Source organism: Sceloporus occidentalis, unplaced genomic scaffold (assembly GCF_023333645.1).
Source record: "Sceloporus occidentalis isolate IW3139 unplaced genomic scaffold, rSceOcc1.0.p SCAF_1, whole genome shotgun sequence".
Classification (NCBI taxonomy): Eukaryota; Metazoa; Chordata; class Lepidosauria; order Squamata; family Phrynosomatidae; genus Sceloporus; species Sceloporus occidentalis.
Genome location: NW_028316981.1, coordinates 236,615,861 through 236,638,396, shown reverse-complemented (window position 1 = coordinate 236,638,396; position 22,536 = coordinate 236,615,861). Strand labels below are relative to the sequence as shown.

The 22,536-nt window shown below is 37.5% G+C and overlaps 1 protein-coding gene across 1 annotated transcript in view; it reads right to left on the bottom strand.

Annotated features, from left to right (window-relative positions):
- The window catches only part of MAMDC2 (MAM domain containing 2), a 74,449-nt gene that overhangs the window by 9,580 nt on the left and 42,333 nt on the right, over positions 1-22,536 (bottom strand). The window contains exons 3-9 of the mRNA XM_089490546.1: positions 21,393-21,664; positions 20,185-20,269; positions 18,183-18,320; positions 11,339-11,595; positions 10,964-11,057; positions 8,752-8,898; positions 6,358-6,623 (exon numbers count right to left, since the gene is read on the bottom strand). Coding sequence (XP_089346672.1) covers positions 6,358-6,623; positions 8,752-8,898; positions 10,964-11,057; positions 11,339-11,595; positions 18,183-18,320; positions 20,185-20,269; positions 21,393-21,664 — 1,259 coding nt within the window. The remainder of the gene's footprint in view (positions 1-6,357; positions 6,624-8,751; positions 8,899-10,963; positions 11,058-11,338; positions 11,596-18,182; positions 18,321-20,184; positions 20,270-21,392; positions 21,665-22,536) is intronic.

Below are 22,536 nucleotides of genomic sequence, written 5' to 3'. Positions count from 1 at the left end.
ACTAGAAGGGGAGATGTTCTTCTTCAGATAAAGAAGTGAGACTGTCCAGTTGGCCCCTCATATTCTCGTGTATCCAGGATTTACTGGTTCTCCTTACTAACAAGGTGCTATAGATAGCCAGCCTATCTGGTTTCTACAACAGGCACATTTTCCCCACAATACAAGAGTATGCTATTTCCTATTTTTCTGAAGAACATCTGCAGTACCCACTGAAGGTTTTTTCTAATGACAGACTCAAAAAAGTGAGTGTGATAGATCTAAGATACATCCCTCATTGATACTCCACTTCGGGCACTTATTTCAATAATAATCAGGATTCTAGGATTTCCAGTATTTCCTTCAGATATAAAATTTTATCCTGTTCAGCTTGGTACTCAAAAAGGTGGAGTGGAACACATTCCTTCTTAATGCTCTATGGAGATTTGTTTTTAGGTATAAAGAACAGCCCATAAAGGGGGGGGGGGGGGTGGACCCAAAAAAAAACAGCACAGTAATAAAGATAGATAAATGAGAGACAGCATGCAAGTGTTAATATTTTGCAAGGGAGGACATTTGAAAAAGAAGGAACTGTATAATCCTCTGATTATTTGGCTCCCTAATACAGGAACAGTTTGGAATGGCACACTACTGTGATAATACATTTTTCTTTAATAAAGTTACATTACATACTTCCAGGAAAAGAGATCCCACTTTTCCTAGCTCACAAATAGAAGCCCACAATTAATAGTTTTCTGTACCAGTCAACTCAGTGGAGTGGAGGAGGCAGAGGCAAAATCCCCTATCTATTACCTTCTGTTGGAGGACAGAGCTACGTGGTCTAGATAGCCTTCTGTTCACCCTCAAACTAATCTGGTGAGGCAGAAGGTTCTGTCTGTCACTGGGGTCAAAGTGAGATTCAACTGTTAATTTTGGCAGCTTCTGTAGGTAAAGCAATGGAAGTGCCACTTGTCTTTCATACTAGACAGTAAAATGTCTTGGGTCAGCCCTGGTGATCACACATCTCGTCAATGTTAGTTACCAGAGATTAACTAACTATTTAAGAATACAAATGCCAAAACACTTTAGGGAAGCATTTACTTGAGCTAGATTTGATCAGCTTGACACTATGGTAAGATATGGGAGATTTAATGGCATCCCTTATAATGAGTGAATCTGTATTTGTGGAGAGCATGAAATTGAGGATATAGCACATATCCTATTAAATGCAAATTGTATCAGCAGGCAAGAGATTTGTATCTTGGACCCTATATTAAGCGAACAATGCACTGGGATACCCATATTAGAACAACATATTTTATGAGTGGTCAAGAATAAAAAATATCTCTCATGACAGCTCAGTATTTAAGTAAAACAATTCATCTGGGATCTTCATATGTGGGGCTGATTGGAGTATATTGTAGGGGTGATGAAGAAATATGATGTATAAACTTATCTCCACTACACTTATTTATCTATTGTATTTATATTTTTACTTCTGCATTTTTATATCCTTTTTATTTAACCTTTTATATAGTGCTTGTACAGAGGTTATACCAATTTTGTTGTATTTTCAGATGGTTCACGGGCTAATCAATAAACGTTGTTGTTGCTTGCTATTTTATAGTAGTACTGTGAATGTACATTGAAAAACATAGCACATGGAAAATAGCCAAATATAAAGAAGGATGCTAAAGATGTCATCACTTTACAAGTGTTCCATGGCCACAGGTATCAAATATCCAGCATCCCAATTTTTTTAAACTGAATGGGGCCAGATTATGCCAATGTTCTTCTACCCACTTATTTAAAACAAAACAACTATTACAGGAATGAAGAATCAAAGTGCAAACAGAGCACTGAGATGAAGACAAATCTGAATGTTACTTCTCTGACTTCTCTTTTCAATCAGTTACATAGCAAAACAGAGAGTCTGTGTGATTAGAAAACTGTTAATATGTTATGTAAATCCTCAGCCTATTAGTTGTTCCTAAATACCTTAAAAGCTCCAGATTCTGTCCAATCTTGGAAGCTAAGCAGGTTCAGCTCTGGTTAGTACTTAGATAGGAGACCACCAATGAATGCTGGGTGCTGTATGTGATATTTCAGAAGAAAGAACTGAGAAAAACTCTTCTGAGTATTCTTTGCCTTAAAAAGCCCTATGAAATTTATGGGGACACCATAAATCAGCAGCCAATTTGAAGGCGTGCACACACACACACACAGAGCATATTACTAGATTTCCAACAAGCTTTTACAAGTGTATTTTCTCTGATGAAACTTTAGTTCTCTGATGCTTTTCACAACACAAATCTTTTGTTCTCAAAAGTATTATTAGCTCCTGCCCCTGACACTTACACTGTGTTAACTGTGTATGTGCCTTCAAGTCACCTGTCAACTTATGGCAATCCCATGGATTTCATAGGCTTTTCTTAGCCAAGGAATACTCAGAGGTTATTGGCAATTTCTTTCCTCTGAAATATAGCCTATACCACTGGATAGTCCTTAATGGTTTCCTACTCAAGGACTAACCAAGACGGTCCTTGCTTAGCTTTCAATATCAGACAAGATCTGGCATCTTCAGGGTGTTTAGGCCTCTGCATATACAACTACTTTAACAAAATATACTATCAACGAAAAAATAAGTTCTATTTAGAGGAAAGCTTCAAGCTATTAAATGATAAAAGTAGGAAATAATTAATATTTTTAGAAAATTTAAGGAAATTGATTTCAAGATGGAACTATATACATATGTATAAAGGATTTATATTCTGGTCCCCAAATCTGGAACCTGTTGAGAACTTTTAGTACTTAAGGAGAACACAAGAATCATGTTCCTGCAAACAAAACAAAAAAGCAGTGCTGACTGCACACAGGGTAGAATTCCTTAGGAAAACAAGTACTGTAACCTAAATTTTTTTTTTGAAAGGTTCAGTTATGTAATGACCCTTTTCTTTTGCTAATGGCAAGAGATGACAATGTTATAAACGTAGAAGTTGGAGGCCTTAGTTTATTGAGAGTACAATGACTAGTAGTCAGTGGCTTGCATTTTGTTTAAAGTATAGGTGTTCGATACATATTTGCTGTTTTGCGTCTGTATCTATCTTACTTTAGAATTTATTTGGCTGGATCACACCTATCAACATTTGTGAAATGGTGTTTTTTCCCCATGTCAGTGGCTCAGTTGCTAGTTTCCTGTACAAAATTCTATAGTGCCAGTAATTGCTTCAGAGGACTAATTCAAACAGATCCTACCAAAAAAAAATTCCTACACAACTTTAGACACAGAGTTCTTTCATTGGTCTGCTATGCATCTTTCCCAGCACAAAAAACAAATGTGCTCATAAAAAGCATAACCAAAATACTCAAACATGAACAGCATTTCATATCTGTTTTAGATAGTATTCTTTACAGTATAAGGAAATGTGGCACAAAATTTATTTTTAAAAATAATTTTAACTTTTTCTTTCCAGCTGCAAAAGTCTTCTAACTAAAAAGGCTCTAAAAAACAGCTCTGATTCTCTCATTCCATTTGACATTCAAGGATAGCCAAGAGTCAACTTGGCTGCCAGGATCTGTTTACGATATCCACAGACAGCCAAAAAGTAAAACTTATACAAAATCAACCACAGCGCAAATCAAACAAGTCCTAAGCATGACTTATTATTTTTGCCTGCAGGCAATTTACCCGCAGGGGATTTATGAATAGGAGATATACTGAATGTGATGATACCTGGTCAATTTTACATAGCCTGCACAAAGGAGGCAAAACTGAACTGGCCCTTCTTATTGTCAGTGTGGACACTAACATTATAAGCGTTCTTTTTGTTGTCATCATAATTTGAAACTAATGTACCCATCATCCCTCACTATTGGCTATGTTGAGTATGGGAGTTGGAGTCCAACAATCTTGAGAGTGCCATACCCTCCCCAGCCCTGATCTACATGATCTTCACTCAAGTTCAGTTACACTGATCTCATTTTTTTAATGATTAGTGACGTATTAACAGTGAGATTGTACCTGTATGAATTACAATAGCTCCCAGTCTGTATGCCATCAAGCCTTCCCTTCTCCTGTAAATTGCAATTGCCTGTCCTTTTGTGCCTTGCAAAGATTACAAAAAAGTACATACCAGGAGATTTTGTTATATAAATCTTGAAAACTCATTCTCTTATTTCTAGATGTTATGTAAAACACCACTGATCTTTTGAACTACAATATTACATTACATTATTCACTTTGGCACTATCCTATAACCCCTAAACATTTTCAGGAGTACAGTTGGCCCTTCTTATACACAGATTTTTTATACACAGATTCAAGCATCCACGGTTTGAAAATGTTCCAAAAAAGTATAAATTTCAAATATCAAACCTTGATTTTCCATTTTTTTATAAGGGACACCATTTTGCTCTGTCATTATATTTAATGGGACTTGAGCATCCATGGATTTTGTTCTCCACGGGGTATCTTGGAACCAAACAATACCGTATAACAAAGGTGCACTGTACTTCCAGTTACAACTGAGTGGTTCTGTATTTAGTTCTTCATCAACAACAACACTATATAACACTTTTCTTGGAATTGCTGTTTATGTTTCTAACATATAGAAAGAAAGCTAGCCTACCTCACCACTAACCTGTTCACAAGAAAAAAATTACAAAAATATGATGAAGAGGTTTGTAATCTTTCTCATATTATGACATGTTGTCCTGTCACTTCTTAATTAGACATTTCCAGTGTTATTTTTTAATAATACAAACTACAGAGAACAAAAGTGCTAGCTTCAGGTCAATATTTCTTCCAAGAAAACCACTTGAACTAATCAATTTTAGTGGACCCATACACTGGATGTCCCACATTTTTCTGCCATGCAAATTGAGCTATATCCTTTGCTAATTTTCATTCACAAAAGCTAACAGACACAAATATACCAGCTATTGTTCCCCCCATCTTTGGCCCTATACAGACAGGCCAAAATAAAGCTGCTTCAGGGCACTTTGGAGGTATGGCGTTTCAATGATGCATGCGTCCTAAGAGTCTGGAAACTGTACCAAAGCTGCACTCCAGTCCTAAGGACTGGAGCGTGGCTTTGGTGTGGCTTCTGGACTCTTAGGACGCATGTATCATTTAAACAGCATACCTCCAAAGTGCCCTGAAGCAGCTTTATTTTGGCCTGTCTGTATCAGGCCTTAGGCAGCTGTTCTTGTTGCTGACCAAACCCTTCATCTTGCTGCTACTACATTTTCTGTCAGTTGGCCTTCAACCAAAAAATGCTAAGTTTAATGCTCAGTACTTCATATGTGCAGATTTTGGTATTTTTCATTTCTTGGCCTTCTTTCATGTAAGCTGCAGTTACTATATCACAGCCACACCACAAAGACCAGTTCTGATACAGAGTTTGCAAAACCAAATAATTCCACAAATATTGAATGATGACCCCATTTCCCCAGTCATTCAGTTAGCCAAAAACAGTACAAGGTTGAATTCTTTCCTTTCTTTTAAGCATCAGCAATCAATGAGTTCAAACTGAAGTGAAACTAACAAATAGCTAATGGCTGGAGTTTCTCTTTCCAAGAAGATACAGATATCTATTTTAATTTAAGTGGGAATTTGCCTTCTTTACTTCCAGAGCTTGGCAAAAATACTTTTGGGGACTACAGGTCCCAGAATATTCCAGCATATCATGGCCACTGACAATGTTGGCTGGAAAACTATGGAAGGTGTAGTCCAAAACAGCAATTTTTCCAAGGTCTGCTTAGAATGCTATCCATTTTCATGGGGGGGGGGGGGGGGGTCCTGCCTTCTTTTTAGTAAGTCTCTAATGAGTCACTAAGGGCAAAGTGAAAACAACCATCACCCAGACCAAAAGCACGTCAGGTTAGGTGAACTCAGATCCCAGTAACCAAGAAAACATCTTGTGTAGTAGAAAACAAAAGAGTTTTATTTCCAGTATTGAGACAGAAGTTACCCATCTGAGGTTTTTGTCAGAACTAAAGATCCATTTCCAAAATCATAGTATAAAAGTTCACATCATCCACCCCCTCTGCTTGGCTGCAGTCCCCAGCCTTTGATCCCAATCAAAGCAACCTTTTAAGTCCCCCTTTTCTCCCCTCCAGTGTTTATCATTCAATCACTTTTACGGAAGGGAGGGAAATATCATTTCTTTAAGCACCAGGTCCTCTGGCAGGAAAAGCAAAGTCATAAACCCATAAACCGTCACCCTGTTACCATTTGCCCCATCCGTTTATTCCCAAACCCAAAGCACCCACTGGATTAATATACAATGCCCTTTATATTCCCCATGTCCATCCTCATAATAATTCACCAGGTTATCATGACAGAACCATGCATGGTTCTGAAAAAGCACTGGTTGTTACCTTGCAAGGCATGGGCTTTTTGAATGTGATTTCAGCTTGAGTCCAGACTCCTCTGGGAGTTTCTAAGACAGACCAGATTTTTTCTTGAACCACATGGTTCTCTTCAAAGATGTAAACAGCCAAGGTATCCCTCATTTTGAAAAAGCCATATAAAGCATAATAAAACCGCAGACAATACTGTAAATTTCCTGGCAGAGTGGGGCTATATAAACGGCCAATGTACCCAGGCTGTGATGTAAACTTTGTGTTTGCCATCAAGTAGTAACCTGCAAAACAAAACAGTTTTAAAAAACATTTCTAATAATCTTTTGCATCTCTTCATTTTAGAACACTTCTAGGCATTTTGTCAGACTTAGGTGCGACGGAAAATTTCCACTGGCAATTCTGCAATTTATGATCACTACAAATTATATAATACCATGCTTTTAAGAGCAAGAAAATCTCCTACATAAGTTTTCTGCCATCGGTATATTTTTCAGTTTTACTTAGCTAATTTCCAGATGTCACTGGAAATTAACACATTTTGATAGCACAAAGAAAACTCTTCTCTTTCCACATCCTGGCTGCAGCAGCTTGACTGGCAGGGTGAATCAGCTCCAAAGCCACCACTCCCTGACTACAGGAATGACATGAGTTGGACATAGCATACGGTTCTCCCCTCCACCAGAGTTTTAATGACTAGCCCATTAAGAAAAAAGAAATGACACAAGATTATACAATCTTAAAGTAATTTCATACACAAATAAGTATGTATGCATATAACAAAAACAAAGTAATGTCAAGCAAAAAAGACACACTTCAGACACATTGGACTTGGAAGATTTCAAGATGCAGACTGCACTAAGCCATGGGTGAATTTGGACCAGTCCGTCTCAGCCTTATGAGGGTGGAAAGAGGTAACAAGGTATATTGCCTTGAGCTCATTGTGTGAAAGACGAGATATAAATGTGTGTGTGTGCATGTATAACAAATAACTAATTTAATTTATTTATTTATTATATTTATGTCAGGAAAAAGCAACATGGATATATAGTCACAAGAAATATAATATGTATATGAATGTATTTGAAAGTAACATGACACAGCAAAAGCTATTGAAATGGCACACAGGTGTTGCATATAATGTAATTAGAAGTTCCTAAAAGCCAAGGACACATGTGGCAAGGACAAAGTGAAAAGGTGCAAATTGATATCACCTGAAAGTCATTGAGTGGACAGTAATGTATGATGCAATGTGAGGTAAAGATTGAGCCAAGTATGATATGTCAATCATAATGTATGTACACGCCCAGGAGGTGGCAACTGTATAATGAATAGAGAGACAAATGTCTATATAAGCAATAATGTATGGCAATACTTTTTGTGGGTATTGAGGAGTATAGTAGTGTGAGATTTGTGAGTAGTGAATTGTTTTTGTGCATAGTGTATATATTAGAATAAAAGTAGATCTTTTATAGAAGACTACTGTGTTGACTGGTGTCTTGAGAGCTGCACAAGAACCAGCAGACTCCAGAGAAGATTGGAAAACATCTTCAGCCAATTCTCAGAGCTACTGGTCAAACTGGTTGTTCTTCCGCTGACCAGGGGGGTGAGAGTGAAAGCCAGGAGAAGAGCTGCAACTCCCATCATCCCTAACAATTTATTTGTATCCCGCTCTTTTCTCAGGACTGGGACTTAATACAGGAGAGCAATAATTGAAGATACGTAGGTTTGGCTGAGCCCATTTTATAACTTACTGCTGCGTCACTGACCATGCTTACTGTTAATGTGACCTAGCCTAGTTCTGAATTAACTTTCTACCTTTCTTTTCTTAACTAGACATTAGAAAACTAGCTGTACTGAGTTTTATAAGCTGAAGCAAATGTACATCAATTTTGTGATTTCATGCAGGAGGCTTACATCATTTTTGGGCCTCCCACTTCTATGCACCATTTTGTCAATATCTGACTGTTACTGATACAGAAATTAGCCCATGAAGTTACCCAGCTCCCAAAGCAAGACGCTCTTTATGCCTCATGTGTTAAAACATTTCCTTTCTGGACAGAATAGCACTTATTTACCTAGTCTGTTCAGTGATTTATATCAACAGAAGGATTTAGCATGAAATGATTGCTCATTGTAAGACCAGGAGAGGCTCAAGAAGAATACAAGGCTCCTTCCTCAATTTGTCTTTGGTTCAGTGACCTCATGGAACTGGGATTCTTATAAAAGTTATCTCATGAGCTACTGCAGTGCCCGCAATCTTTGTGTCAAATTATGTTCTGTGGAGAAAATTTTGGTGAGTTTCAATTTCCCACAAAGCTTGTGTTATTAGCTGAGATCTGATCTAAAATACTGAGGAAGTTCATCAGCATATCCCACTTTTAACTCTCAACAAGAGGCTTCTCTGCTTACCCATGCCAGTAGTGTGATCACCTGGTCTATATGCATTAGGCTTTACTTTTACCCTGCTCCAGCCAGGACCATCCTTATGATCCTGGTAAAAATTGCACAGATCATCCTCAAAACTGCAACTCGCCTGTGTAGGACTGAAGGAAATTTCTGAAATGTAGCAGAAAGAGACAGAGCAACAGAAGAAGGTAAAACTGGTGGATCTTCATAGTTAGCAGAAATACATAGATCAAAGCAAATGAGCAATAAAAAATAAATATGCTTGAATCATTTATTTATTTTTGTTTTGTTTGTAATTTGACCATTACTAGTAGTTAACTATATCACCACTACACAGGAAAGACACATCAAAAATAGGAAGACACCCACAGAGGCAAAAGGCATCCTCCCCACCCCTCCCATCCAGCCCTCATCCCAACTTCTATGCATGTCCACTTGCATTTTTCAACACCAGTAGCTTGTATCAACTGAATGAGTAGGCTTATGAGAAATTTACCCAGACTTCCCATTGCACCTAACAGCCTGTTGCCTGTACATGCCTCAGAGCATTCATGTTTGCAGGATAAGATGCACCCTGGCCATGCAAGGTATTGTTACAACTGCAATACCAACTTGAACACATCCAATGTCATCTGAAGCTAAGCAGGGATAGGCCTAGTTAGTATTTGGTGGATGGGTAAGTACCATGGAATATCAAAAAGAAAGAATCCTGCCTCAAATTCTGGAAATTCACTGAAGTTCAGAGTTGACAATATTGTCCAGTACCAAACCTATGTGAAATTGGTGTACTGTATGCATAGCAGACAGTAATGCCCATTCTTTTTGATATGTGGCAAAAGCCAAGCTGATACCACTTCTGTAAAACACAATCAGACTGCTTTAGTAGTTTAATGTGTGTGGAAAAGGAGCTACAAAAATAAATAAGCAAGAGATGCCATACAGCAGCAACAACAAAAGCCTACTTTTGTTGATATTTGTCTTTGGACTGCCCCCTGTATAAAAGATCTACAGACAAGAACTGTAAATGAAAAGGTGTCTTTAAAATTCTAGTCTTGCCTTCAATCTAACATATAAGAACACAGACATCAGTATGCCAAGAAATAATGCTCTTCTAGGGAAGATCTGTCTAATATATATTAAGCAAAGGATACCAAGAGTACTGTTTGGCTTCCCTTGGGTTTTTTTCCTCCCCTGTGATAAATGGCATCCGGAGTTTTGCTTCTTTAATGTCACAGGCACATCTGATTTCATAATAACAGCCTGTCATATTTCAGAGAACTCAGCAGATCTTTCCAGCCATTCAAAAGATTATTGAATAGAGATGTTTTAGCCGATTAAGGGATTTATCCAGTGAAAAGATAGACACTTAAACCTGCATTTGAAGCAGTTTTATGCTGTCAAATCAATCATCCATCTAGCTCAGTATTGTCAACTCTGACCAACAGCTCTATGGGGCTTCAAGTAAGATTAGTCCCTAGCTATATCTAGTAAAAGAGTGTGTGTTTTTTAGTTTTTTGTTCTTTATTTATTTATTAAAATATTGGTTAATTGTTTTTAAGTAACCAGTACTCCTAAAAGAATGGATGATGATGATGATGATGATGATGATGATGATGATGATATTTATTTCTATCCTGTTTTTCTCCAGTTTGGGATTCAATGTTGTTTACAACAAATTAAAAGATACATAGTTAAAAATTCACAAAAATAAAAAATAAATAAACAATAATAAATTAAAACACACTATTAAACATAAGTGTGCACCTATATACACACAAACACACACACACACACACACACACACATATATATATATATACACATATACATACAACAATTAGCAAGACCCATCACATTCTTTAGGTGAGACAAGCCTTGTACAATCAATCATCAAATGCTAATGGAAACATAAAAGTCTTTGCTCGTCTGAGAAAAGAAAATTGGGAGGGTGTCAGTTTAATTTTTATGGAAAGGGAGTTCCAGAGCCTGGACGATGTTTGTACTCAACAGTAGTTGATACACCTTATACATGGCTGCCATACTACCAGTGTTTGTTGCTGATGATATCCTTGATTTACATTATTTAATAAACTTTTAATTATTTAAATACCAAAAATAGCGACATTGACTAGGATGCAGTTTAGTACAGCACATTCAATTTCACACCACAAAACAGATCAGAAATAAATAAATAAGGAAGGGAAGAAAGTCATACCTGTATGATTACTGCAAAAAACTGGAGAGAACGAAATGTCATCAAGAGCAATATATCCCCCTTTAGCACTGTTAAAAGCAACTTCAAAAATAACCTAGGAACAAAACCCATGCATACTTATGTTATTACTATATCATGTTTATTTCATTGTAACATACACAACACATTTCCACGTGTTCACATGATGTTTTGATGTCCAGTTAAACCTACACTGCAAGCTTTGATCCTAATGGTATCAGAATTCAATGACGAAAGAAAATATTTTAAATATCGTCCCACTATACTAAGAGAAAAAAGAGCCACAGAAACATGAATTTCAAACTCTAGTACTGGCAATGTGTATGAGATGGAAACCTACAAATCAGATGGCCTTACCTCCATTGGGTATGGAGCATTGAAATCAACTTCTCCTAAAACCCAGCCATTATTAATGGCGCTGTCTGCTTTCCAAAGCTCTTCATAAAAGCCATTTACATCTCTCATGTAGATGGTGAAAATGATGCCATTTTCCTGCTGCACTTGGTAGTAAAAAGACAAACAGCCTGACACAGGAGTTGTTGTCCTGGGGGAAACCAGCTGAGCCACTTCCTGGAAGTGTTTGACATAGAGAGAGTCCACATACATGTAGTGGCCTAAAATAAGAAAATTTTGTTAATACAGGAAGATGTGGTTTCTACAGAAGTGGGACAGTTATTTGATGCACAACATATATAAATAATGAATACTAAGTATACAGCTGTGAGCTTCTTTTAAATGCCTGTTTGAATAAGATTGGAAAAAGTGAGTTCTGTTTCATTTCTCTTACAAGCTCTAATTTTTTGAATATGATTTTCTATCAAACTCACCTTCTTATTCAGATGAAGAAAAGGCTAAAACAATAAATCAAAACTCTCTCTCCTGCATTCTCTCCTTGTTTGTTTTTTTCTGGGTCCCATCAAGTCATTTCCAATTTATGATGATACTAAGGCAAACCTATCATGGGATTTTCTTGGCATGTTTTATTCAGAGGGGGCTTGCCATTTCCTTCCTCTGAGGTTGATGGTATGTGACTTGCCCAAGGTCAGCCACTGGGTTTCCATGGCCAAGTGGGGATTTGAACCCTGGTCTTCTGGAGTCCTAGTTCAACATTCAAACCATGACATCATGCTGACTCTCTACTTACCTCTTATTAATTCACTGTAAAACATTTTGGACTTAGTGTCTAACAAATAATAAATGTGGATCATGAAAAAGAAGCAAATATCTGATATACTAACTTGGCAGAGAAGTTGTTCTCTGAACCCCCTACATGTCCGTCACTGGCTTTGCCAACATTGCATGATGAAACTAGATTATAGTTTAGCTGAAATAGACTCCCTAATTATGCAAGAACCATCTGGATCAGGGGGAAGGAGAGACAAGACCTATCTTCCATTTAATCCAGATTGCTCCAGTTTAGCGGGTCTCTCCAAATGCCACCACTAACCTTCCCACTCTGGTATTCAGTGAGATGTGGTTTTCAAAGGGTTCATCCACCCTCATAATTTTGTATTATGTCACTATTGTTGATATATTCTGTTTTAGTATTTGTTTCTCCTGAAAACATGTATGTAAAGATGTTAAATAAACAAATAAATATTGTGACCATAGCTATTCCTTTGTTCTAAAGAAACGTACCTTTCACCTGGTTTACAAACTTTGTCAGTACCATTCAAAAACATGGATGGCCTTGTTAATCTGGAATATCAATATGCAAGGGGATCTTATAGCACCTTTGAGGCTAACTGAAAGAAAGAGGTTTTGCAGAAGCTTTCATAGGCTGTGTAGACTATGAAGAACCTTTCTTGACACTAGTTCACTCCATGTGGCTTGGAGCAGCCTTTGGCCTCTCCAGCTGTGACCACACCCTGAGCAGCACGGGAGCACAGCAATAACATACCACAGTTCCAAGGTCAACCACCACAGTGGTCCTCAACAGACCATTGGCAAGGAGTGCTTTTTTTGCACTCCTTTTGCAGCTGGGTTTGGGCTGCCTTAAGCAGCTGCAGTGTAACTTTAACCTAATTGGGGGGGGGGGGGGCTATGCATCATCTGAATGCCACGCCCCCAGATTGGCTTGAAGGTGGCGCTTTTGGCCCATCTGTTTCGAGCCTCTGTCTACGAAAGCTTATGCTACAACTTCTTTCACACTTATTCTCAGTTGTGCTACAAGATCCTTTCATAAATTCCAGGTTAAGAACGTTTAATTTACCCATGCATTTTAGTCCACATAATCTCTCAACCTGCCTTTAATTTTTTATCTTCTGTCTTTTATCATGGCTACTAAAAGTGCTGGGTAGCATTAACCCACTGGATCCTACTACTACCAACATTGATGACCCTCTCCACCCTTTAGACTTCTGTGCATCCTTTAAAAATAAGTTCTGAGGGCTGGGAAAACCACAAGGGGCTGCAGCAAGAGTGGCAGGGAAAGAATACTGGCAATGGATACAGAAATACACAACCAAATATGAAAAGGCACTATTGGATGTTTTACTACATTATGATTTTTTTTCTTTATATGTGTGCTACATCACCCTGAAGTCTAATCTGATGAAAGGCAATAACAGAAATGTTTAAAATAAACAAATAATGCACTCATAATTAATGCAAATAATGCAATATCTGGAAAATGATTTGGATAAGCCTACACAAAACTTTCCTGGTAACAGATCCAGCCTCACCCTGAATCTCATGCTAATTTAGAATAAGGTCTGGGCAGATTCAAGATGCCATTTAAGGGTACAATAGTAGGTTATTAACCATGCCTTCCTGGTCCTATCTACTTAGAAGCAAGTACCACTGAATTCCAAGTAAAGTCCCAAGTAAACTGTTATAGCTTTGGAACCTAAATATATTATCTAGCTGGAGTGAAATGAAGCAGCCACTGATCCTAAATGTAGGTGCTCAGACCCATTTCCATTAAATCCAGCCAAATCAATAGAGCTAAGATTAGAATCCCAGTATGAACACTGGCAGATTTACAATGCCAAATTATAGAGAAGGCTGCTTTATACGCTTTGATTTTGATGGATTGAGGTGTATGCAGGAAAGGTCCTGTTTAGAATTTCTATTTTAAACCCTCTAATCTTGAGCCAGTCCAACCTAGTAAGTACCAAAGCCCAGTAGGTACTAAAGCTATCTATATGTATATTTAAAGTATCTTTTAAAAAGAAAACCAATGAAAATATAAAAGCATAGATAGGGAAGGAGAGAAAGAAACAGAAAATTGGTCAAATAAGTGCACATAAAAAAGTGTGGCTCAAAATACTAAAGCAGAAAAGACCTTTCATAACTAAACATTTTAGTGTTGGTTTGTGTGTTGCTAGGGAGGGGTATTTTACAATACCGACAGCAGTAACTGGCTGGTGTTTTTCAAACTGTTAACTTTAGTTATTGGCCACTTCTACCTTGGTTTTGAGAAAAACTTGGCTTGACAGTTGATGCCTCTTTTATGGCCCTGGAAAATCTTCTTTCTGTCTGCAGTTCCAGCACAGATTTCATGTTGACCATGATTTGTTCTGGGAATCTTTCTCTTTTTTTAGTGCTAGCAATTAGTAAAACACAGGTTAAATTATAGAGAGCAAACCTGTTCAAAAACTCTCTAGAGAAGAGTAATTACTAGCTCTTGTGTATGATAGGTCCAAAAAAAAAAAAAAAGGGTTTGAAATTTCTGATGTGAATTTGGAACAGTTCTAAGTGTATGTGTGTATTTAGACTAGACAAGATCCTAAAGTGCAAAGACATAACACTGAATCATGCAAGCCAATGTATTCTTCATCACAATGTATGGATGTGAGAGCTGGACAGTGAAGAAAGCCTACAGAAAGAATATCAACTCTTTTGAGCTGTGTTATTTTGTCCACATCATGAGATGGCATAACTCATTAGAAAAGGCAATGATGTTAAGAAAAGTGCAAGGCAGCAGAAAGAGAGGAAGACCAAATGCCAGATGTATAGACTCAATCAGGGAGGTCATGGGCCTGAATCTACAGTAACTGAGCACAGCAGTAGAGGACAGGGGTTTTTGGGGATGTCTATTTCACAGACTCACCATGAATTGAGGGTGAAAGAAGGGCAGTTAACAACAACATTTGTGTGTGTGTGTGTGTGTGTGTGTGTGTGTGTGCACCATTATTCTTGAAAGCGGCACATGCTCGCAGCCATGCGCACATTGTGCTGCCATTGTGGACAACCAGACTTGAGGTCCCTCGTTTTTTCTTATCCATGGGGAGAGAGAGGGGTCTGGAACAGATCCCCGCAAAGGGCCAGCTGTATAGTCAGAGAAACTGAATGAGAATTTATATAAGTTATGTACATATAAATTATGTAAATTCAGAAATTCATATATTTGCTTATTTTGTACTATTTCTTCTCCCTTTTCTCATCATGAAAACTAAAAGCTAGAGACTAAAGCTCCTCCCTCCCTATGGAAATTGTACTGAAACCTAGTCAGAATTCAGAGATTTCACCAAGCTTCTTTGTGGCATTATAGATTAAACCTTTGTTTTCGTTTCGTTTTGTTTTTTTAAAAAAGAGCACTTCTCAAATCTGGTCTCAGTACCAAATAATGTGCCTTTTAACTCACCATTCTTACTATATATGCTTCTTAATAGCCATCTTGTAACAGGGGTGAAATTGTAGTACATGGAAGCAAAATGACCAGTTTCCTCCAAATTTCTTAACACATGCCTAAAATGTCTCTCTTGGCAAGGTATACTTTTAAGAGATGCACCCATCACATGATCTCAAGTCAAATTTATACAGTTATGTCATACATAACTGTATGTCCTCATTCTTATAGGTGTTCTATATTTATGTTCATTATCCTATAAAATTCATGGGGTTGCCATAAATTGACAAATGACTTGAAGGTACCTACACACACACACACACCCCTATGATCTACAAAATGTAATCATGTTACATCTGTTTTCAGAGCTGCAGTTGTTTTTAAATAAAACAAAACAAATAGAAGAATCCTAAAATCAGATTATATCAGATCAAAACAGTTTTCCAATTAGAAGTGTGAAGCTGGCTTTTTCATCAGAATAAAAAAAAACACATGAAAATGAGCAGTTGAATGAGCAATAATATCCTCTGGATTTGACATCTGCTTTGGTTTTAGAGCCAGATGCATCTGCACTCAGTCTTTCCAGTGCATAAATATAACAGTTTGTGGTTTTAACATCACCAAAGAGCCCTCTAATTCAAAATTTAAGAACCCATCTCATCTCTGGTTTGCAAGAGAATACTGAGGGCACAAACCTCACCAACAATACAATCTTTTGCAGGAGAAAAGTCACGATTTTGTGAGATTCACTTCTGTAATACATAAGAATATTTCCGTGCTCAATAAAATACTAGAGACTGGAGTTTTACATTGTTTACATGAGCTCAGTTCAAACACTAATCTGATCTTTGTTTAGTAGATGCATCCCTTTTGAAGAAAAAAAGATATCTTCTATTTGTTTTTAGTCCTTGGAAGAAGAAAGCAAATTCAAGAGAGAAGATTTAGTTTTCCTTCCTCCTCCATATGGAGGGAAATTCTACATCTGTTAAATTGCTTCAGAAATGGTTCATTTTAACATGTTTCTCTTTCTAATTAAAGAAGCTAAGAGTTGCCTCATCTTGTTATTTATTTTGATTTATTTCATGCTTTATACAAAAGACTCATGGCTGATGCTTTTCCACGAACAGAAGGGCTCCATTTGTGGCAGGGATCCCAATCCAATCATAGCTTCTGTTGGGAGGAAGGGAAGAGGCTATTTCCATCCATGTACTCTGCTGCTCTCTCCACTCCTCTCAACCACAATCTATTTTAGAGGGTCAAGAGATTCCCCACAACAGTATGGGAGCTGGCACTGAGGAGAGAAGGCATTTGTGAATGTCTTAACCCCAACCATGAGAAGTCTGGCTCCTACAAAGTCATTACTTTTTAAATTGTATTAGACAGCTCTGCAAAATATAACAGGTTGACATATTTGCCAGGGCCAGGCCAATCAATGGGTTTAACGTCTGAATGGTAAGAAATTGGCAATTGGACTAGATTAATAGGGGTTTGTATGATACAGAAAGAAAGAAAGAAAGAAAGAAAGAAAGAAAGAAAGAAAGAATATACCCAAGTCACTTCCACTGAGATCAACAGGATTACTCAAACAGCTTCCCTAAACTGATGCCTAAAAATAAAATTGTTAGGCTTAAACAATAATAAAAGGTGCCCGGTAATATAGCAGAATAGAATTCAGAAACAGATATTGTTGTTTACCATTGGTTTGAACTATTTCTCCCCAAACCCATTTCCTTTCTGCACAAAGGACTTTTGAGGGATGATTTTGACCTGAATTACAGAGAGCAAGAAAGGGTTAATCTCCTCCAGTCTAGTGCCTTCTGTTGTAAACTTGATAGGCATTATTTCTCCCAATACGTAGCTACTATTTGTTTGTTTGTTTTTAAAATGTTTAATATGCACATTTAATGTCATGCCCACTTAAATTATCAGAATGAAGAAATGTATATGCAGAGGGATCTGTATGCAGATCTCACTGAAAATCAAGAGCTGTGTCTCTTTTGGGATATACAACCTCTTATGAATATATTCTCACAGCTCCTAAAAGCACGACACACTTCATGGAGGTTCAGTGGATATCTGCCAGCACTGCACACACAAAAAGAAAATGCCTCCAATGAAATAAATGGATGTGTTTTCACACTATTTCTAAAATAATAGAGTGCGTTTAACATTTTCTGAAAACATACATACCTATTGAAATAATGGAATTATCATCCTGATCAAGAATTAAGCTAATGTGAATTTAATTTTATTCATGTTCATTAGTGAACAGCTGACAAAATTCTGGAGAAATTATTCTTGGAACAATGCCTGGATATTTGCATTTTCAGAGAGAGAATGAGAGAGAAAGAGATACTCCCTTTACACTGGAAAAAATGCCACTAATGAATTCAGTTTGCAGTTTCCCCCTCTCATCTTTTCCTCTTTCAAATATATTCTTTGATCTCTGCATTATGTAATTTTTAAAAAATCATTAATGGCACTCTTGTATAGCAGTGTGACATATCAAAACAAAATCCCTCCAACAGGTGAAGCAATGAATGAAAACACTTTTTAATGGAATATTTTTATCATTTAATACTAGCTTATCTCTTCAGCACTTCTTTCTGAGTAATCTCTTGCACTTACCTAATTCATCTTTAAGAGTGTGATCTCTTGGAAGGATGGATTGGGAATTTCCAATGTTGCCTCCACCCACAAACCAGTTTACATTGGGGTTCCATCGGTTCATGTAACCACACAGATGGTTCTCTTCAAAATTACATTCTGAAATTTACAAAGAGTTAACTGATGCTCTGAGAGCATGTTACATAAATATCACAGCACACTAAAGAACTAATGTATTGGCTAAAATCAATTCAGCGTATTGATTCTTTTAAAAATTAAATATTAATATAGAATATTTATACTTTATTCCAAAAGATAACAAACCTATAACCATACCTTCCTCCGGCCTTATCATCATTACCCATTTGCTCACCTTTTAAATTGTCAACTAAACTATCAGTAGATATTCAGTATAAAATAAAAGGATAATGACACAGAACTAGTGAGCCTTTTGTATAAGTACACGGCTCTAAGGCCTGAATCCTATTGTTAATCTCAACTAGACAGATCCACTGAATCAGTAGGAATTACTTATATGTTGGCAGTTGGTCTGCTATTGCTGAAACTATCCAGGGCTAGTCTACATGTAAGTGTATTATGTACATTGCTGTGGATTTTTGTACATTCGCATCGACGGTTGTCTTTACTTTTCTGCACAAATTTGCAGGAAGTTCAATCCTATACATATCTATTCAGAAGTAAGGACAGCGGAGTTCAATGGAGCTTGTTCCCAGATAATTGGGTATAGGACTGCAGTCAACTGAATTGAATGGCAATTCTGAACCATGTATAGAACTGTACTATAAATCTGCTTTTTTTTTTAGTAAGCTAATATAGGCCCGGTACAGATCACCCCAAAAGGGCGGTCTGCCGGCGCCTAGTTTTTCACCAGGGGGAAAGCGCAGCAGGCAAACCGTGCAGTTTCCCACCAGCAGAAAAAGAACCCACAAAAAGCAGGTAGTGGCGCACTCGTTACGTAAGTACCGTGCAGCGTGGCACTTACGTAACGATGATGGTGCCCATCTATACAGGGCGCCGTCATTTTGACGCCCTCGTCACGTGCTAGGGTTGAGGCACGTGTGGGCGGAGCACCCTCGGCCAACCCCTAGCACGTGATGAGGGCGCCCCATAGGCCTGTCTGTACCAGGCCATAGTTTCCTCAAAGGACTATATATATAAAAGTATCTGTAGATAAAACCAAGACCTGAGTGTGCACCTTTGCTTATTGGCTCTAAGGAATGGTACTTCTGAAAACTGATATTTCTGAGGATCAAGAGAAGTTTCTCCAGACCAAGCCCCCACAACCTGAAATCCAGCCACCTAAAAAGAGCCAATGTCTGTACCAAAGGGCAATGCTCTTTACCCAACATGTTGCAGCAATAAGAAGGCAGAATGCTAGTCTTGATTATCCTGGCCAAACTAAAAAGATCTAGCAGTTGCAACAAACTGGTTATGAGATAACCTGTTCTTTCTCCTTTGCAGCTGCAGGATTGTTGCTCGCAGTCCTCATCCTGGATCACTTGTTTCTGACATCTGCTGACTGAGCTACCTTGTGCCTGTCCAGGGTCCTGATCTAACTCCAGCAGAAAGCAAACTAGGGCAGACCTCCTGGGCCTGCCTCATGCCATCTCATTGGCCTCTCCCTAATGAGGGAAAGCTATACACCTGGACAGCAGACCATTATTACTTTGTTATGTGCATATATAAGCTGTCTTGTTGTTGGATTGTTAAGGATGATATAATATAAAATAAAAAAGTACCTAAAATGTATATGCATAAACACCTTACTTGCTCAGGTTAAAATTAATAAAATATTTGTTAGAATGCCTCTGGCTTTGCTGTGGGTTTTAAAAATAGTATTTCTTTAATATAAACCAGTTTATGCATCTATAATAAACTACTAGAACACCTGTTAAGATATTAATTAATATTATACTGTACTGATCTGTACTAATATTCCTTTTAAAGGTAGTTTCTCAATTAAACACAAATTCATTGGCAATTATTATAAAAAGCAACCTACCTATGCAGTAGCCAGTAGTAATTTTAATTTCAAAAACTGCTATGCTGGCAAAAATGTCTCTTCCCAATACACCTTCTAATACAATCTACAAAATAAACCAAAAACAGAAAAATGTTAGGTCCTAGAATTTTTCACAGCATTTGTTGAAATAAACAAATGTAAGTTTTAGTGGCTCTCAGTTCTGCCTTACACCAATAAGATTGCCCTCAATGAAGTATTTTCTTGAAAAAGAAGTACACAAGGGGCTTTGCTGAATATCTCCAGGTTGTAGAGATATCAAATACAGTATGTGTTCAGTATCTGTGTACATATGTGGACATGAGGAAGGGGGTGCAAGTCCACTATATAGTCCTCTACTCGGTTTCACAAATTTTGCACACATTGATATAGGATATGTGATATGCCACTAATATACCACAAAGTGTTGTTTACAATATTTTAAAATTTGGTCACAGTAAAAGAAAGGAAGAAATTGTGAAAAATCTGTTATTTCAAAATCTTGAGCATGGAACAGAATGAAGTCAGTTATTCACACACACATGTGTTATATATAAAATGATGTTTATAAATATCATGCTGGGAAAGATCTCCGTTTCCAATCTAGTGAATAATCTCCTTGATGGATATTGCAACTTCCTGACAAATGTTGCTTAGAAAACCTGGAGATACAACACATTGATTACTATAGCTCTTTTCAAACATTTATATGGATTCAATGAATGCCAGAGACAGATAACAGGCTCTTTCCTCATCTAGACACATTAATTAACACATCTGAAGCGAGACCCCACATGTACAGCAGTATGCATGAGATCTCTCTAAATGTAAGGAACGTGCAGATGCTGAGACACAACTTGGCAATGCCATGCTAACTTCTACACCACACGTGTTTAATGCCCATTCACAAATGCCTGAATAAAGCTACAGTTGTCCCTAGTGTTCACTATGTTTTCACAGAAAAGTAGACGGACACAGACCTAAACACAAAACCAAAGCACACATGGACTTGCAAACAGTTCTTTATGAGCTCTTCAAAAATTATCAGCCTCTTGTGTGTCTAACTGAAGCAATTAATACTTGGCCTTAGTTCATGTGTTTAAATATCAGTGGAGGAAAGGCAAGAAACAAAATGAACTAATACAGAAATACATACATTTTCAGACGCCCATGTAACTAAATGCAGTGCTTTGTTCCAAAGTTATGTTTACCTTGTATTTGTCGGTATTATTTCTTAGATCTAGGCTAGCAATGAGCCAGCTCTCTGAGGGTTCTGTAGTTGTCCAAAGTAAATGATCAAAACTTTCCCCTTCCACCCTGAGGTACACATTTAAAGCAGTAGGATCTACTGCCAACTCTGAAGATGTGGCAATTTGGTATATGAGTCTAATACAGCTCCACTCTTCTGTAGAGAGTTCAGGACTGAGCAATACAGCTGTGTCACCATTCGTACCCTGTGAGGTACCCACAGAAATGTAATGACCTGGAAAAGCACAAATTTTTTTGCATTATTACCTGGAAAACTATGTGATGTATATAATTTTGAACTCACATCAATACAGTTCTCTCCAAAACAATTTCAATGACATTCCCATTATCCCCACTTGGCACAGTCAGTGGTCAGAGATTCAAAGCATCTGGATCCATTGCAAAAGACACACAGATACACACCTACACCTTAAGATGAATAAAAGTATCACTCAGTATGGCAATACAGTCATTTCCCAAGTGCACTGAAATCTACAGGCAAGACTGAGAAACATATACAATTAGCATTCTTACCTGAATGTTTTACATATATACATGAGAGTTTACAAATGTATTCACTATATTTTTGACTGTTTATGACTGGTGAGTCCTACTGAGTTTATTGCAAATTCTTTCACAGTAAACACGCCTAAACTCACACTGTGTAAGTACCTCCAGAGAGGACCAAGACAAAAAGGAGCCAAGAGTCATGCCGCCTGATAAATAAGTCATACTTCTACAAGAGTTACTTCATACACTGTGTTCTCTTTCCAATACAATTATGGCAATGGGTCACAGGGAAGAACATATATCCTATACAACATATTTTTGTTTTTCACTGGCGGAAGACTCATTCAGGACAGTTGCCAACTAGTCTTGTTACTTTTAAAGAGTGCCAGAATCAACTACAGAATCAAATAACCAATAGATAATATTCTAATACACAGCACAACAGGGAATCGGGTTTACAAGACATCGTATTGAAAGCTTCCCGTCTAAACTTTTTAAAGTGTGTTCCTGAATGGAAACTGAGGCCTGTTACAGACTGCCAAAATAAAGCTGCTTCGAGTCTCTTTGGAGGTATGCTATTTAAATGATGCATGGGTC